Raw genomic sequence first — 20,029 nt, forward strand, 5'->3', positions numbered from 1 at the left:
GAAGGGTCATAGATACATGTTCAACACTACCAATAATCTGTACTAAAAGTTTGTTCGTTTTTTGCCCCTCCTCTAAGATTTTTGAAGAAAGAAGTTGCACTCTTAGCGGTCAAGAGCACAGGCTTGGGAGACACGCTGCTTGGATTCAACTGCCGGGTGCCATTTACTACTCTGTGGCCTTAGGCAAGTTATGTGAACTTTGTATTCCTCAGCTTACTACTGATCTATAAAGCAGGAATAACAATACCATAGGATATTGTGGGGAATAATTAATTTAATACCTATAGAGCAATCAGGACAGTGCCTGTCCCATAGGGATTATACAAATATTAAATTCTCTCTCACTGAATAGATTTTCTGGGCTTACCAGACTAATCATCACTAAGTCCCTAGACTCCTTCTACATGTTCTACACCATACAGTAGATATGGCAGACAAAGAAATGTCGATACTGCCCTTAGGAACTACAAAACAAAATTCCTGAAATCATGGACCATGAAAACTAGATTCAAGTCTTCTTTAAAAAAGATTTTATTTATTTATTTGGCACAGAGACACAGCAAGAGAGGGACACAAGCAGGGGGAGTGGGAGAGTGAGAAGCAGGCTCCCTGTTAAGCAGGGAGCCCGATGCGGGGCTCGATCCCAGGGCCCTGGGATCGTGACCTGAGCCTAAGGCAGACACTCAATGACTGAGCCACCCAGGCGCCCCCAGATTCAATTTCTATCTCTGCTTCTAACTGCTAGCATATTGAGAAGTTAGTTTCCTAGGTTTGGGCTTTCTCTGAAATGCGTACAACAAAGTCTGCCATCAGTCAAGTTATTGCAAAGCTGCGACAATGTGCCCTGGGAGCAGCTTAGAACACAGGGCGTTCCCTAGATCTGTGAATATAAAACTTACTGTTCAGAGTCATAGTAGTCCATACGCTTCTTTTTCTTGTTGTAAGCTGCAACTCGAAAGGGAACTATTTCCAAGGTGATTAGGCCAGGGGCCATTGTCAGCACTTTGGCACCATGAGTTGGCTCATACAGATCCTTCCCTGTTTCTGGATGAGGCATGCCAGCAGGGTCCCGTCCAACAATGTAAAAATTGGCTCCTGCAACCATCCGTGCTCTGCAATGCCACTGGACCTGGAATAAAATTTTCATATTTGGTAACTCTGCTTTTAGGCCAGTACTTAGAAGTAGTAAACGGATAATAGATACATGGATACAGATGGCCCCAAACTTATGGTCCCCAGCTTTACGATGGTGTGAAAGTAATATACACATTCGGGAGAAACCATACCTCTAACTTGGAATTCTGGTGTTTGCCCAGGCTAGCAATATGCAGTAGAATCCTCTCTCAAGATGCTGGGCAGGGGCAGTGAGCCACAGCTCCCAATCAGCCACACGATCACAAAGGTAAACAACCCACACACTGACAACCATTCTGACCATTCTGCTTTTCATGTTCAGTATAGCATTCAATGAATTGTATGAAGTATTCGACATTTCATTACAAAACAGGCTCTGTGTTAGGTGATTTTTCCCAACTGTGCTAACATGAGTGTTCTGGGCACATTTAAGGTAGGCTAGGCTAAGCTGTGATGTGTGGTATGTTAGGTGTATTAACTGCATTTTGACTTAATGGTATTTTCAACTTATGATGGGTTTACCAGGACATAACACCATCATACATTGAGAAGGACCTGGAGTATTTATATAATGAATATCAGTAGGAAATATCAACAAATTTAAATATGTCATCTTGGAAAGCCAGGAACAAAATTGGCAAGGCCTTCCCACTAAAATCTAAAACCATAAATGCGGATAGATGTTTATGCATATGTATTTATACATATTTTTGCCTCTTAAGAGATCTGTAAATGTACATGTGTCTATATGTATGCGTGTACACAACCACAATATGTCCTTTATATATTGTTCAAAATCTAATCTCTTAGAAGTCAGGCTAGCAGTTTATCCTTTGAGGGAAGCAACTGGAAGGGGCTTCTGGGTTAATGGTAATGTTCTTTATTTCCCCCCAGCTCTACTGAGAATAACTGACAAATAAAACGGTATATATCTAAAGCATACAACATGATGTGATAGTCATATATATTGTTCAATACTGACCACAATCAAGTTAATTAACACATCACCTCACAGTTACCTTTGTGTGTGTGTGTGTGAGCTGAGAACAATTAAGATATACTCTCAGCAAATTTCAAGTACATAATATAGTATTATTAACTATAATCACTAAGCAGAACATTCAATCCTCAGAACTTACTCATCTTGTAATTGAAAATTACCAACTTTGGAAATAAGAGCTTGTATCTAATCCACTTTGATGTTAGCTCTAGGAGTCCCTGGTAAGGTTCTGTCTCACAACCCAGGATCCTGGTTGCTGGTAATTAGAGTACGTTCGCTGTAAGAAGTCCTTGAACCACACATAAACTCGTAAGGTATACACTCTTCTCTGTTACATTAGAACAGGTTGAAAAAAAAAAAAAAAAAAAAGCTACCGGATGACAAGGATTTCAATTATATGAATCCTTACATACACACACTGGCACTGAGAAAACCTGATAGCTAAGTGATTCATACCCCAGATACCAGGTAAGAGTAAAACCAGGTGTTGACTATGACTCTATGGCTACACAGCATCCAAAACAAGCTCGGAAGCAGAGACAGCCACACTAGCAAGTGTGGAGAAACAAAAAATAATTCATTTAACACCCGCAACTGTAGAACTTTAGAAGTTAAAGTAGCTGTAAAAGAGCATCATTCTCTTTAACATATGAAGAAAATGATCGCCCAAAGGTTAAGTGACTTGGCCAAGAAAACGCAGAGGAAACCCAGGTCTAAAAATCTGGCCTCAGCTCCCTTTCATCATTAAGCTCCACCACTCAAGTGACTTACACAATCATTCTGGTCTAGGTGAAAATAAGATATAAATGATGACCACCCACACAATGTTGTCATTTGTTCTCTCTTAGTAGTTCATCTTAGACTAAGATATATTTTTATCGACATGGTTTAGAAAGTGCAATAACATAGGGACAATCCCAAACCCGACACTCAAACTGATCACCCTGAGGAGTTTCAGCTTTTTCAGTCGTTTCTACTGATTTTTACCTGTGTTTCTTTCTTTTTTTAAGATTTTATTTTTAAGTATCTCTCTACACCCAGCATGGGGCTCTGATCAAGAGTTCTGTGCTCCACTGACTGAGCCGGTCAGGCACCCCTGTGTTTCTAAATGGCATTTGTACGCTGCTGATCTGACTATTTATATTTCCTACTATGATGATGCTTGACTCTAACTCCATTTTCCTCATTCCCTATCCCATTTATCCAAGAGATACAGTGATATCACCACTGTTGGTGAAATCAATATTTGTCTGTAAAACTGGAAGTACAATTGTATTTATCTCATAAATTTTTTAAGAAAACTAATATATGAAACATAAAGACTTAGAATAGACTTGGTATAAAGTACACAATAAATGTTAGCTATTACCGTCTTTATTTTATTCCCCTCCTTATACAACTATTTGTTTTTCCTAGACTTAATAATTGTCTTGACTTTTTTTTTTTCCCACTCACCTATTTTTCCATATACCCGTATTTCTAAGGACCTTATACTACCTTTCTTACTGAGAACACAGTTTAACATAATCCCTAGTATTCCTTGCAGTGTAATCATGTGGCAGAGTTTTGGCCGAAAAAAATGAAAGCCCAAATGGTATGTGGCCAGTTCCAAACATGGAACATTCAAAAACCTCCTGAGCACTATCCTAGTTCTCTTTCCCCATATGCTAGCTAAATAAAGAGGACCCCAAGGTCCTATCACTATATGTTTTCCACTGTGCAGCATTACTACTGTTTGTAATGAGCTGTAATAGTTTTGTATGAACAAGATGGCAAAACATGATAAAAGATTTTTGTTCCTCATATATGACCCCTCTTCCTCCAACCACTCTCAGATTCAGCACTTCATGAAAATTCTGGTCACTCCCCTCTGCCCCTTCACTGTAGACACACACAAGACCTTTGCTAGTTCCGACTCAGAAATTTTATCAAAGGGTCAAAATCAAATCATCAATTAACTACTTGGCAATTTCACTTAAGTGGAAAATCATTTCAGCCTCATGCAAATTAGCTACTGCTTACAGAGTTAAATTAAAAAGGCAATCGAAGTTCTCTGATTTCAGGTGAACTTACTTTGTTCATTAAATATTTATAGCTAGATAAGTAAATCATTCAAGTACCAAATGGTCAATGAACCAAGGATGTATGGCTTAATTTTAACATGTAAGGAAGCTCAGAACATTTAATCCAACCCTCTCTGCCCTTTTACAAGAGGAGGAAACCGAAGCCAGAAAAATTAGTACCTTACAGGATCACAAAGCAACTGGCAGCGGCCAGTTCTGATTTTGGTTTATAAAATACCCAGAAATTGAATTGCCTCTTTAATTTCTTCTAGATGTTAAATGAGTAAATTAAAGGTAAACATAACAAACACGGACAGAGTCAACATTCTCCTGCAAGTGACCAAATAATTTCAATTTGTATTTTAGGGACTGATTTCCCTGTGAGAATACTTTTAAAACTGTTAACAACCCGGAATAAACAAATCACATGTAACTCTTCCAAGAATGCCTGGTATGAATCAACTTACAACCCACTGAAAAGGTAATATGCTTTAATCGAAAGAATGCAAGTCAGCCCATAGCCATCCTGTATCTAGTTTAGGAAGACAGGCTTTAGAATCAGACTGTCTTGGATTTAAAGCCTGCTTTTGCCTCTTCATGACAGAATGCCCTTAGTAGAGTTTGGACTTGAAACTGAACCCTCAGTTTCCAAAATTATAAAAATGAAAAAGATAATGTTTAACATATCAGATTGGTGGGAGGCTTGAAAACACTCAAGATACCCTTTGGCCCTCAACAAAGGACAGTCACAAACATTGCCACTGTTACTACTACTCTGTGAAATAGTCCATGACAATTTCAGTTGCATTTAATTACTTCCTAGCCAGTGTTTCCAAAGAAAATTCACTTGCTCTATGAAAAAGATGACACGCTGCCTAGAAGGTGGTCACTGAAACCCTGTGAGAGTTGCCTGTTTATCCCTCCAGCACAACTGAGGTCAAGATGTATTAACTTTTTATGTGGCAAGCAGGTTTGGAATACTGAATGCACAGGAAGAAGGAATGCAAGTGATGTCTACGGCTTTCCTATAAAGTCTTCTAAGAATCCATAAATGGCCAACCTACCATGTGACTTATTTTCTACTTTACCTGCATCTGCGTGCCAAATAACAGATTGGCTTTTTTTCTGATTACAAAAGTAATTTAACTCCTACGTGGTGAACAGTGCTGGATGCCTATACAACAACTGACTTTCCCTCACCCCGATCTCTTTCTTAATGACAGAAACCTCAGTCTAGAGGATGAAAGTGCCAGGTCCTTGTTTTTGCAGCCTTCCCTGCTGTACAGCCATACAGCTGGCCGTACACTGTGGGCCTCTGAGCAAACAATGGGACCTCTGAGGAAGTCTGCCAGAAGATTTCTGAAAAATGTCTCCCTATTACAATTCTCAACTCTCATTTATCTGAAAATGTCCTTACTTCACCTTTATTTTGCTTGAATATAAATTCTAGATTAACAGGCATTTCTTTTTGTTAAAGATCTCACTCCATTGTTTCTTGTTCGTATGGCTTCTGAGAAGTCAGCCATCGTTCCTACTATTTCCCTATTGTTCCCTCTTCTTCCCTCCCTCATCGTTTGGTTTTTCATTTTGGGGGGGGGGGGGAGATTGTATTTATTTATTTATTTGAGAGAGAGAAAGAAAGTGTGCAAGAGGGGGTGGGATGCAGACTCCCCGATGAGCGTGGAGCCAGACAAGGTGCTCAATCTCATGACCCTGAGATCATGACCAGAGCTGAAACCAGGAGTCGGACGCTTAACCACTTAACCCACTGAGCCACCCAGGAGCTTCCTTTTCAGGATCCTTTTTATATCATGAAATTTCAGCAGACTGCTTGTGCCTAAGTGTGGTTATCTTTGGATTTATTCTAAGATTATTAGGCTTCTTGAATTTGTAGGTTGACATTTTCCACCAATTTTAGAAAAATTTAACCATCACTTTTCCAAAAACCTTTTTTGGCACATTTCTTTTTCTCTCTCCTCCTTTCATTACTCCAATTATACATATGTTAAATAGCTTGATACTGCCCACAGCTCACTGAGGCTCTGCTCATTTCTCCCATCTACTTTCCTTTTCTTTTCAAGTAACTTTGATTGATCTGACTTTTCTTTCACTGACCTTTCCTTCTACCAACTCCAGTCTGCATTTACATCCATCCAACAGATGTTTTCATTTCAGATCCACTTTTATAGTCCTTGACTTTCCATTTTATTCTTTTTTATATAGTTTCCATATTTTTGAGATTCCACATCCATAAGACCATATTTGCTTTTAAGAAGCTTTAATGCTATTAACTGCTAATTCCTACAACAGCATCATCTCGTGGTATGTGTCTAGGGACAGCTTTTATTCTGGATTATAGATCGCACCCTCCTGCTTCTTCATATTTGTAATTATTTGTTACTACATGCTGGACCTGTGCATGATTTCTTTTAAGCAGTCTGAATTGTGTTATTTTCCTTTAGAGTGTCGATAGCTTCATTCTCGCTGGCAGCTAATTTACTGGCACCTCTCATTTTCTTTCATGATCTCAAGGTCAAGAGATCAAATCCCATGTTGGGGCTGCATGGAGCCTGCTTGGGATTCTCTCTTTCCCTCTGCCTCTCCCTCCTCCCCTAACCCTTTACACACTCTCTGAAAGAACTGAGGATAATAAATAGAACAATTCTAAGTCCAGCTTAGGTGACCTATTTCTTTATATATTCACTCTGAAATTCACTTTTATATAAATGTAATAAATTTTATTAAAATCAACATTCCATATAGCAAAAATCAAATACTCAGCTGGTTTATAAAAGAATTTAGGCATAGAAACTATTTTCTTACATAAATGTGCAAATTTTCCTTCCCAAACTGTCAAAAGTGTACTTATTTCAATAGTACAAAAATTCTTTACAAAATCAATCCATGACCTATTTTTGTTGGGTTAAAAAAAATCTATACCTTCATTCACCTCACAAATTCCATGTTAAAATACTCCTCTCTCTTCTTTGCACAGTATCACATCTCTCTAATATTAATCTATTTTCCTGAAATTCGTAAATCATAATGGCCTGTCTCCTGATTCCTCAGCAGTAGGAATCATTTTAAACTCTTCAAGTGACTGGGAAAATCTAGAGAGGCAAGTGAAAAAAGAGGTTCACCCTTCCCATCATTAGATTATGGGTTCCTACGGCTTTCGATCTTAATTGTGCCAACTAGTACTAGTAACAATTTCTATTACTTTGTACGGGTACTGAACAGTATTCAACCCTCATGAGAGTCACACAGATGACATGCAATGCAAAAATTACAAATTCTACTTAGATGTTTCATTCTCCAGCTTGCAGAAGAGAATTACAATTTGCAATTACCCTCATCACACAATCTTAAGAGTTGAAAGGGAGTGTAGACTGGAATCTAAATCCTTCATTCTGCAAATCAAGAAACTGAGATGTGATCTTCCTTACAAGTTTTCCCAAAGATTCCATTTATGTGCAAGGAATCTCAACTGTCTGAGTCTTTGAAATAACACAACTCAAATGTAAGAGATGTATTTGTTCACAACCATCAGCAACCAAACTGATTTTTTTCTCATAAATTATGCTTCCCAAAAAATAAAAAATAAAAATATAAATAAATAAATTATGCTTCCCTGGCTGAGCCCAGCATTGCAGATTGGGAGGATCGAGGGGAAGGAGAGTAAATCCACCATGGCCCAGCCTCCCCATCTCACTCCTGCCTCTCGATCCCAGGGGCCCCAAAATTTGCTTTTGAGAAAAGACAGAAGTGCTTGATTTGCTCTGCCTCTCCACCGTCTCACCAATTATTATTTTAAGGACCAAAGGTGGTAAGGCATTGGAAAACATTTCATGAAGTTCTTTACCAGGGTGAGAGAAGATCAACATAGGTACCAATTACTGAGCTCCTGATATGCTAGTCACTGTACAAAGTGTTCTGTAAATATTATCTCACTTAATGTTTATAGCAAATTAACCAGTTACTATTCCTATTTCGCAAATAGGAAAAGTGAGACTTGGCACGTTTCAGTAACATGTCTAAGGTGCAAAATGACAACCGAGAGAACGAGTATTACTCCTGGGTATCTCTAACCCCCAAACTCAGGCATAGCTATTCTTACTGAGCCCCTTACACTGTGCCAGGCCCTACAGCCAGATAGGACGTCAGGAGGACAAATCCTGGTTAGCACTACCCTTAGGGAAGGAACAGTACAGATTACCTAACTGCAAGAAAAACAGACTAACAGACGATACTGGAACATGATGCTGCTTCACTAAGAAACAAGAACAGATGCTGAGCAGAAAATCTAGAGGAAAATCGGGAGGAAAAAAAGGGCATTCTCTCCCGTGAAAAGCATCCTAAAACACCTATAAAATCTAATGTCTCTGAATTAAATTAGTAATTTCGGTTATCAAGAAACCAGATATAAGCTAAAAATATATAAGATATCAGACTATACAGATCCCCAAAGTTACTTTGAATATACACCAACAGACTCTAAATGTTTCTCAGACTCTAAATCCTTATATACCCACAACTGTTTATTGAAAAACCTGAAATCCTATTTTTCCAGCTTTCTAGAGCTATAATTGACATAACATTGTGTAAGTTTAAGGCATACAGCAGGATCTATGTACATTTTGTGAACTTACCACGATTAGGTAACACATGCACCTAAAATTCAAAACCCTCCATGTACCTAGTTTTTAAAACTAATTTCGTAGCAAAACTGATCAAAATTGACATGAAGTTAGCTGTGGGCTCTACTGATCCCATTTGGTGTGAAAAATCATTCACTGTGCCACAGAAATATTAATGTGCTTTATATCCCAGGAGAACTAGGTAATATGTGACCCCAGAGATCCTAGTAAGAGCCTGTGTTGCACAACTCTAGAAACATGAATACGATAAATAAGACAAAACTATCAAACACCCCAAAGGAAATCGAAGTTTACAATTAAACTGGGGAGTTAATGGCTCTTACAATCAGGCTTAAATCTCCAGAAAGAATGTCTCTTTAGGTTGTTGAAACTCAGAAGTGCTTATGGGGAGGAACAGATTTATATCCAAACACACAACCTATTTAAGCCACGGACACTGGTATAAAGCACAGACTAATTAAATAAATACACTGTCATCCAGGAGGCAGAATATTCCTACTGTCCCAGTGTCGGGCATCTGCTTATCTGCACAGAAACAGTTTCTATTAAGGAAATAAAGCATGGATAACTTTCAGGGCAAAGAGGAATCCCTACGTCCAACCCCATGTTTCCTCCAAAGTTCAACTCGTTATCCTTACTCAAATGTCTTAACCCAAGGATATAGCTGTTAGTGGCACATAGTCACATTCCAAAATGCATCATACTTTCAGCACGCTCACGCGTTATTTATCCTCTACAAAAATGGACTTCTTATTTCGTGAGACGGGACCACCACAATCTCCTACAATCAATGAATACCTCACAAAAACAAAAATGTACACAGAGAACACATTGTTGGCATTAGAAAAGTAACTTTCCCTATACATGCCTCCCCCACCCACCCAATTTCTAAAATGGAATTTAGGAATCAAGCTATTAAATTTACAGACTGGAAAATCAGGGACATCCTGTTGATAACCAGACAGGCTCCACAGCTGCTCACTGCTCTGAAAAGCATTTGTGCTAGGGAAACAAATCTGGTACCAATGCCTTCTAAATGACCTACAGAAAATGATTAAAGGACAGTCATTGTTTTTATTTTATTATTATTAGTTGGCAAATAAGCATTACTGGCAGACGTTTTCCTGATGTCACTGGAAAAGCTACAAAAATGAATGTTTTTTTAATTACAAAAAAATTCTTCACTTAAGGCTGTGAATAAGCCAAATAAGTGAAACACTCAAGGGGGGCACTTGAGAAAGAGAAATGGATAGTTTTCACAAGCCACTCCATCTAACCGTTTCCATCCTGCCAGGCCACAAATCAGTAAAACATTTAAGGGTTTAAAATACAGAGAGGTTTACTAGAACTTCTAGTTGGCTCTTTCAAAATTCAGAAGTTAAAACCTGCCCTTTGCTCAGGTACCAGATCCAGAGCTTCCTGGCAAGAACCATACCTCTTAGCTCCTAACTGATACTCCAGATAGAGATCTACAGGCAGATGCAACTTTAAGGTGCTTTCAGACCCTTCTAGAAAACCTGAGAGCTCTGTGCAGGCCTCTGACTCCTTTGCCCTCCCACCCACTGCTGACCACAGGCCCCTCAGAGACTTCCAGGTGGCAAGCAGCTCTGGAGAAAAGAACGGCAGGCCATGGAATCAGACTGGCCTGAATTTCGGTCCCAGCTCTGCAGTCCTGCTAGTGAGGGCCTGACTCTTTGCTTGACCTAACTCTAGTGAGACCCCTCCAAGCCCTCCAAGCCTCCACCTTCAGTGTCCATCCATGTAGAGCCTGTGTTACCCAGTTTTAGCAAAACTTGTTGCTGAGTCAAGTCAGCAGAAACTCTCTATCCCTGACATGTGATCAAATCCTTCTTCCCCACCACCCACCATGCCGGAAGTGATACTTGATCAGCTGGCATGCTTTCAGCAAGAAGAACCCTGCAAGGTCTGTTTAAGCACAATCAGCTCTTGCCTGTAATTTCTGATGTTTTTTTCTTGGTGATTTTCAATCCACGGAATACCGCCCCCCTAACACCCACTCTGCCCCTTGGCTATCAATCCCCACTCGTCTACATCTTATTCAGAATTGAGCCCAATTCTACACTGAGGTCTTTTTTCCCTCACTGCAATAGTTCCTGAATAAAATCCGCTTTTACTACTGTAACTACTGCCCAGTTCTGACGTTCTCTGATGGGCCACCATTGCTACTTGGCCTCTTGGAGCTTCAGCAACCTCCTCTGCAAAATGGGAATAAAGCTGTCTCACCGAGCTGTTGCAGGGATGAGGTGATACAATGAAGGCAGAGCATCTATTCAGTGTGTGACAGACACATACATGAGTATGTGTCTGTGGTTACTTACATTGTCTTTCTATTATTTATTTTCATGCTCTTTATATATTCTCTCAAACAGCGAAGAACACCCCAAATCAAAGGACGCGTGCTTGGACAGGAAGTCTGTGCCAGAGGAGGCCACCCCAGGCTCTTCTCCAAAGCTGGAATTCCGGGACTTCACACAGACCGACAAGAGCCCTGAGGTGTGGGCAGCTCCCCTGAAGTGGGGACAGAACCCCAGGGGTGTTGAGAACTTGCAGGAAAGGGTTTACTGTTTTTTAGTAAAAGCAGTTGATATTCATCACCTTGTGCTGTCACCAACTAGGCAACCCGTTAAATGATTTACATCACCCTACTCACCACCCCTCGTAACAACAACAAAAACAGTGGCAGATATCACTAAGACCATGAGGCAGGTATCCCAAGAATACAAAGATCAGGAATACAGACGAACTGAGAATATCACAACTCACCATTCTAGGCTGTCATAAAACACACATTTGAAAGCCACTGTACCGAGGTTCCTCCTCTAACAAATGCCAGTCAGGGCCATCCTACCTCACCGCTTTGGAACTCCTCTAGGATATTTTAAAATTTGTTTCCAGTCTGTTTTCAAAACCTATGTGGCCACTTATTTTAAAACCTATTTTAAATAATACACCACAAGATACAAAAAAAATTCTATGGAAGTTACAGTACATCGTCCTGCAATCAGATTATCTGTAGATGACCTGTAATCTGCAATAAGTTTTTTGGGTTTTTTTAGATTTTATTTACTTATTTATTTGCCACAGAGAGCAAGAGAGAGCAAGCGAGCACACAAGCAAGGGGAGTAGCAGGCAGAGGGAGAGGGAGAAGCAGGCTCCCCGCTGAGCAGGAAGCCCAATGCGGACTCGATCCTAGGACTCTGGGATCATAACCTGAGCTGAAGGCAGTCGCCTAACCAACTGAGCCGCCCAGGCTCAAACAAGTTTTTTATAGCTCTACCTCAGTTTCCTCATCTATAAGCTGAGAATAATAATCATACCTACCCCTCTTAGTGTTATTGTAAGGGTTAAGTTAGCTAATACAAGTAAAACCCTTGACATATTGCCAGGCAGATATAGTAATAGCTCATTAAAGATGAGCTATTTTTATATTCTATTTCTCACTCACTATATACAAATACAACTCATTAACTGCTCCTCCATTTCCTCGTTAGTGAAACCAATTCAATGAAAACATTTTTGAGGTTGGTTAAGAAATAGTAAATTATTAGAAAATGTGTGGCTAAATAGTCAGGCTAAAGGACCAAACTGGGTAAAATCAAAAAGATCATCAAGGGATGCCTGGGTGACGCAGCTGCTTCAACGTCAGACTCCTGGTTTCGGCTCAGGTTGTGATCTCAGGGTGGTGAGATATAGCCCTGGGCTGGGCTTTACGCTCGGAGTTGGCTTGTGACTCTCCCTCCTGGCCCTTCTCCCACTCATGAGCAATGCCCACTCTCTCCCACTCTCAAATAAATTAATAAATCCCTTAAAAAAAAAAGATAATCAAGTATAAGTGAGGAAATACTTATTTTCTCGTTTGGGAGAGTAAAATGGTACAACCACATTAGAATTCATTGCCAGTATTTACTAAGCCAAACAAATGCATACCCCATAACCCAGCAACGCTACCCCTCAGTATACAACAACACAAATGTCCACTGGAAGACATGCACTAACATCTTCACGCCAGCGCTATTCCTACTACCAAAGCACTGGAAACCGCCCACACACCCACCAACAGTATCGGGTGTAGTCACACGAGGAGTACTGAGAATGACCGACTTACAACCAACTCTACACTACAAGAAGGCTGAGTTCCAGAAATACAATGTAAAGTGAAAGAAGCCAGACACAACAAAGTATATACTGTAGGATTTCGGTTATAAAAAGGCTGGACTGGACACTGATGCAACACTCAGGTCACCCCCAGGAAGAGAGGACTATTCCCTAGCATCTGGGAGAGCAGCCAGGACAGACTCCACAGCTGTCAGCCCTCTTCAGAAACTGCCTCCGCAAAGAACAGTAGTGCCCAAGGGCATGCCCCTTCCCTAGGCAGCCAAACACTGGTCGACACGGTGGCATAAATGCCTAACCCTTGTGCAAAATGGAACATCTCTGAGGGCCTTTCCAGAACTCCACACAGGTTCAACTGAGGCTTCCACTAAGACTGAATCACAGCTTCACTCTTCCCTCTGCCCAATCCCACTCCCTTCCTCTTTCCTCTTCCTACAGGCATTGATCCCAAAGGCTCTCTCTAATAAATTTCCTGAATGCTAACCTTGCTCTCAGAATCTGCTTCCCAGAGTATCCACGCTTTGGCACAAGCAAATTGGATCCTTGAGGTGAGAAGTGAGGATACCAGGGACCCCTGGGGGAGAACAGGGAGGAAACAGAAGGACAGGAAGGACAGCTTCTAGGATGCAGATAAGAGTGTTTTTTGAAAGTCTGGATGCCGGTTGTATGACTGTTCAAACGGAAGAAATCCACTTAACCGTATATCTATGAAATGTGTACTGCTTTCCGTGTATACTAAAATACGAAGTGAAAAGAGAGTAAGACAAACTAGAGAATGCCCTGGAAAAAACGTTTCAAGAACATTTAGTCCGACTTCCTTATGTACCAGTTAAATAACCATTTATTGTGCATTTAAACATTACCCAGAAGAAGATTACAAGCCAGTTGGGGGCCAACCAGAACCATGCCTGGACTCCTCGAGGGCAGGTCTTCACCAGACCACGCCTGATGGGAGGCAACAGGCATCAGCCCTGAGGCCAAGGAAGAGCCTACGGCAGCCAGCTCACTGACTAGTCAGCTATGCTTGCAAAAACACAGCTCTCAAGGAAGCCAAAGAGCTAGCAGAACCCCAAAGGTGCCTTTATGTACCTTCACCTTTGAATCTTTAAGAAACACACTTGCTTCTGAAATCAGAAGACATTAAGAATCTTTCCAATGTAGACAAACAGCATGCTTTAATCCTTTGTGGTGTTCTCTCAGGGAAGAATAATCTGTTTTGGCACAGCTGGCTATTGTTACTATTTATCTACCCTCTCATCCTCACCTTTCTAAAAGCAATTTTTAGTTTAGCTAAAACGTCATCTCTCTTCCCCTGTTAGATAGGGAATAAGAAATGAAACACAAAGAGGACAAAATATCTCCTGAATTGGGAAGGTAAATCCCTTTCCTTTCCTAGGTGGCCTATTCCTGACCCTAAACTTGCTTGGGTCACTCCCACTTTAAAAATCAATCATCCTATAATTCTAGAATTCTGGAGAATTGGATTCCTTAAAATGATGATGATGAAGACAGCACCAAAGGAAAGGACGAAAAACTACTGGAACAAAATTTGTCACTTTATTTCCAAAACAATGTAGTTCCTCTTTGAGACAGAAGTTGTGCTATCTCTAGGAAACTTAAAGGGTGATCCACTGCCTAATTCTCATGAACCCCTGAAACCACAAAGAGGGAAAAAAGCGTATGAGGAGTTCTACCTACTGAAGTTCCAATGCATTATTTAGACTGGCTCTAAAAGAAGAGTTGAATACATTTTAATCTTTCAGGGTTTTTATTATTTTTTTTTCTTGGTTTTTTGTAGATAAAGAGACGGTAAGAGCATACAGACCCACAACAAAGCTCCAACAAAAATTTTTACACCTGAGCCTAAACTTCCTAAACTTCCTAAGTTTGCCTAGACTTCCTAAACTTTGGAGGAAGACATCTCAGAATATATATAAATTATTCAGATTCTTTTTAAGAGGGTTTGCCTCCCAAATAAATCTAAATATATCCATCTCCCTTCAAGGGCTGAAAAAGAATGTAATAATAATGTGCATTCTGTTCTTCATCTTGAAAATTCAACAAAAAGCTGCCTAAGAATTTCCCACACACTGTTTTTTAGGTCATTCATTGACTTATTCATCCATTCAACAAGTATTTTTTGAAGGCCCATTCTGCCTTGAAGCAAAAATCTGATTAAGTCCTCTTCTGTATGTATGGTCATAAAAAGATCTCAAAACATTCTTTTTGACCACTAAACAGAACTCCAGAACATTCTCCGCACCCTGTATCAAGAAGTAATTTTACTTCCTGACTCTACTAAGCAACAGTCCTTCATAGAAGAAAAGATGAAGAACGGCTTCTGAATGATTTTTAAAGGGCACCATGTTTACCTTCCCGCTAAAATACCCTTGGCCCTTCCAAAATTCAGAAGCAGCGAAAATCAGACCAAATCTGTCTCTGGGGAAGAATGACAGTACTTTGTTAAAGGGCCGAGATGGGTATTATCAGAGCTCTGCCTGTAACTAGGGCAACGGTTTTAAGAGGAGCCCCTGTCACACCTTCCCAAGTTCTCCCAGGCCTCTGTCTACAGGGAACATTCTCTCCTTCACAAAACTGGGACCAAAAACCACAATAACAGCAAGAGAAGCCTCTCTCTGTTTTCCCATTCCTAAGAAGACAGCTTTTGGGGGTCACCTCTAAAGAGCATTCCCGATAGGAGAGTGAGAGTACTCCGGGCATGCTGAATGTCTGGAAGAGACCGACAGATCAGAGGAAAACCAGCACTAGCTGTGTTAGTAAATGTGGTTTCCACTGCACTGAAAATCTTAAAAGCAGTCTACCTCAGTTGGCCCAGCATACATCATGGGAGATGGGAAGATGGCCACCACTGTCGTTTCAGGATTCAGGATTCCTTCCTCCAGCACTGCGGCATGCTGCTTCATACGCCACATCAAAGGAACGTCATCATCCTTTGTCCAGCCACCAAGAGGGTGAAGGAGAAGCACAGGGCGCCGATAGCCCCTCTCTAGAAGTTGCTTATGGGTATCCTGCATTAACAGAGCATGTCCATTGTGCACTGGGTTGCGTAATTGAAAGGCAAACACAGCATCTGAAAAGAGAATTTCCAGAGTCAGGAAGAGTCCATTTCTCATGGCTTATCTTCCAAAGGACAAGCAATTCTTCCCGAAGTTTGATGCCTAGGATTAAGCAAACATATGAGCCCCCAATCAGGTAAAAAAAAAACATGTCCTGCTTTGACCATTTACTCCAAGGCCAACTTGACCTATCTCCTTCCACCAGGTGAGGATGTGTAAGAGGATGGTCATGGATTTGCAACAACTACTTTCTGCCTTCCTGGCAAGCAAGAATAACCACCACACTTTCTGGTCCCAACTTCCTGGTTTAAGTGGTTATAGTGGGTACAATTTCCTGGCCTGTGCCTTAATTACGTACCAGGTCAGTCCCTCCATTGGACCTAAGACACTGCTTTATTAAAGGGAGGCAGAAAGGCAGAGAAATTTACAGTTTAAAAAATTTACTTACTATCCAAATATGCTCATTTATACTGATTACTTTGACTGGAACCCCACGTTTTTTTGTGATGCCAGGTCTAGATTGTGGGTTACAGTTTAGCAACAACACTATGCCCTACAAGAGTCACTGCTATTACCCAAACAATGAAAACTGCTAGATGAACTAAGCTGGTTGACTCTGTATCTTCTGCTTTCAACCCTGACTCTCTTCCTGCAAGGGGCTGCCATCAGGAGACATTCTCAGAAAGCATGGTTCTTTGGGGTCATAGAGAAATTTCACAGAACAGAATGGTAGCCCAGTTAGAAGAGCTCTGTATTTTATTGCCCTGCCAACATCTGGTATAGCATCACGCCATGATGATCCCAGCCCAACTCAGGGAGAAGAATATCCTCCCCTCTCCTAACAATTTTAAACCAAAGAGTATAAACATCTTCCCCCGTAAGTTCTCAATTCTGACCCTCTTCTATCATGAAGATAGAAGGCCACAGGAGGAAATCTGTGGCACCTTACTTGACCAGGGACTTGGGGGTTTGTTGAGGGGTTGGGGGAGAGCCACATCCTGTGATATTCCAAGATTTACAGCATTACTGTTATGCTCTGAAGTTCTCAAGTTACCTTTTATACATGAACAAGGCTAGTTTTCACCCAAGAAATAGCTGATATGAGGTACAAGGAACAAGAAAGTCCTGATACAAATATATGAGCATTTAAAATTATTCTGCTTTAGGGCACCTGGGTGCTCAGTCGTTAAGCATCTATCTTCGGCTCAGGTCATGATCCTGGGGTCCTGGGATCAAGCCCAGCATGGGCTCCATGCTCAGCAGGAAGCCTGTTTCTCCCTCTCCCACTCCCCCTGCTTGTGTTCCCTTTCTTGCTGTCTCTCTCTCTCTCAAATAAATAAATAAAATCTTAAAAATTAAAATAAAAAAGTAAAATTATTCTGCTTTAAGGAGATGGGAAGAGGAGTACAAACCTGAAAGTTTTTCTACCCTGAATTCACTTCAAATCTTGTTTTATATAGATATAAAAAGATCCTCAAACAGGGGGTGCCTGGTTAGCTCAGCTGGTTGGGCACCACACTCTTAATCTCAGCTCAGGTCTTGATCTCAGGGTTATGAGTTCAAGCCCCATGCTGGGCTCCTACTTAAAAAAAAAAAAAAATCTCCAAACATCCCTTTTGATCTTTAAGTAAAGCTCCAGAGCTCCCCTACCCCTGGGAGCAAGAGGTGATTTTACTTCCTGACTCTACTGTATATACTCCAGTCCCTCATGAAAGAACAAATGAAGAGGGTATAATTCACCATTTAGGAGATTACTGCCCGCGACCTTACTCACCCACTCTGATTCTGGCCTGAGTCATGTCACTCACTTAGCTCTCTCCTCTTTTCCCTTCACTTAATGCTGCCCATTCTTTATAAATAGGCTGCTCACAGGCTCCTCGGTGGCTCAGTTGGCTAAGCGGCTGCCTTCAGCTTAGGTCGTGATCCCAGGGTTCTGGGATCAAGCCCCAAGTCAGGCTCCCTGCTCATCAGGGAGCCTGCTTCTCTCTCCCACCCCACCCCTGCCCCGTTTTTGCTGTCCCCCTCTCTCTTTTACAAAAATACATTAAATAAACAGCCTGCTCACAACAGACCTACTTACTGAGCATCAGTGCATCCTCCTCCTAGGCCCGTGTGAGTCACTGCACGGATGGTGCGTGGGGGACAGACTCCAGACTCCCACTGGGGAGAGAGGACTCTGGCCCAGCTCAAGCCTGCAAGCCCCAGGGCCCCAGGAGACCACCTGTTTGGGAGACTCCTTACACACAGTGAGATACAGCAAACACATAAACATAGTGAGGATAAGGGGAGCTAGGGTTCTCAACTGCAGGAGATGAAGGCATAAACACAGACAGGAGAAAGGTTAGAATAGACTATGTGCTACTGGATTAAGACTGAAAATATCAGTGTGAGCTCAGGGGTTTCAGCCAGAAAGAGGAGACAGGAACAAATATAAACATGTGTGTGCTGGTATCTAAGTGCCTGTGTGCCTACACATAATGCACATTTCTCAGCTCATCCACTGATAGGTCCTATAAGCAACCACTACCCAATGATGATGAGCAACACAAAAGCACCAATTTTACATTCTAAATACCGCTGGCAAAATGGCTAGTTCTAGTGCTAGGGCAAGGAACTTACAACATGAGCTGAAACATCTTGTGTGTCATAAAGAAAGGAAGTGCTTGAAAAATGATGCCCCGGGCGTGGGGCATGTCAAAAGGACAGAGCAACCAGTTTGACCCAATGACTAATCCCAACAAGGACAAGTTAAACACCAACATAAAAAATAATAGTAACGAACTGTAACCTATTGGGTAAAATAGGAATCTGAGTCCATGAAGAATAAAATAAATCAACAAACTAATGCAGAGAAGGGGAAACTCCACCTCTGGGTAAAAGGTCAACTAATAAACATAGGAAGAATGACAATTAGAAAAATCACCATTTGGCCATATTTGTAATGTGCTAAAAAAACCTGTGGGTAAAAGTTTGATAACAACAGGATATTTATAGTGTCAAAATCTCTCGCCCAAAATACTTTTTAGTTAATAAGCACAAAATAACTTGTTAACTTTATAGCGGAAAATCCTGGCAAACACAATCTTAAACAAGAGACAAAAGTAAATTTTTTTAAAGAAGTTAACCTTAAAACAAAAGCTCAAGATGAATCAGAACTGCAAGCCACCAGATACAATGCACTGAGAGCTCACAACTGCTTTTGTAGTATCTCTGACAAAAACGTGTAACCCAAATCGAAACATGAGGAAGCAGCAGCTAAATCCACACTAACCGACATTCAACAAAGTAAATGATATGTACTCTTAAAAAATGTCAAGGCCATAAAAGACACAATAAGGACTAAATGACCCTTCCAAATTGAAGTAGACTATAAAGAGACATGACTGAGTCCTGAACCAGAAAGGAAAGGTGAGGAAGAAAAAAACCTGATGGCTGTTGGTTTTGCTATAATGGACCTTATTAGGACAGTGGCATGATTTGAATGGAGTATAAGGGTTAGACGGTGCTACACCAATGTTATTTTCTGGATGTGGATGAGCATGCTATAGTTAGGTAAGAGACTGTTATTTTTAGGAAATGCATGCGGACTTACTAAGGGGTAATGAGGCATCCCGTCATGTCTACAACTTTTAAAGAGAGTGAGAACGAGAAAGCCAATAACGTATAATGTTAGTAACTATAGATTCTGGATAAATATACAGGAGTTCTTGTTCCTATTCTGTATCCTAATTTTTCTGTAAATTTAAAATTATTTCAAAATAAAAAGTTAAAAAACAAAGTGAAAAATTTTGACATGAGACATATGAAGCAAATACAATGCAGGATCCTTATTTAGATCCCGATTCAAACAATTTTAAAAAGTGACTACAGGGGCGCCTGCGTGGCTCAGTCAGTTAAACACCTGCCTTCAACTCATGTCATGATCCCAGGGTCCTCGGATCAAGCCTCACATCAGGCTCCCTC

At 40.8% G+C, this 20,029-nt stretch overlaps 1 protein-coding gene across 1 annotated transcript in view; it reads right to left on the reverse strand.

The window, feature by feature from the left end:
* PAPSS1 (3'-phosphoadenosine 5'-phosphosulfate synthase 1) overlaps positions 1-20,029 on the reverse strand; it is a 98,251-nt gene that overhangs the window by 12,522 nt on the left and 65,700 nt on the right. The window contains exons 10-11 of the mRNA XM_080797738.1: positions 15,812-16,080; positions 900-1,129 (exon numbers count right to left, since the gene is read on the reverse strand). Of these exons, the coding sequence (XP_080653864.1) occupies positions 900-1,129; positions 15,812-16,080 (499 nt within the window). The remainder of the gene's footprint in view (positions 1-899; positions 1,130-15,811; positions 16,081-20,029) is intronic.

Source organism: Martes martes, assembly GCF_963455335.1.
Source record: "Martes martes genome assembly, chromosome: 2".
In the NCBI taxonomy this organism is placed as follows: domain Eukaryota; kingdom Metazoa; phylum Chordata; class Mammalia; order Carnivora; family Mustelidae; genus Martes; species Martes martes.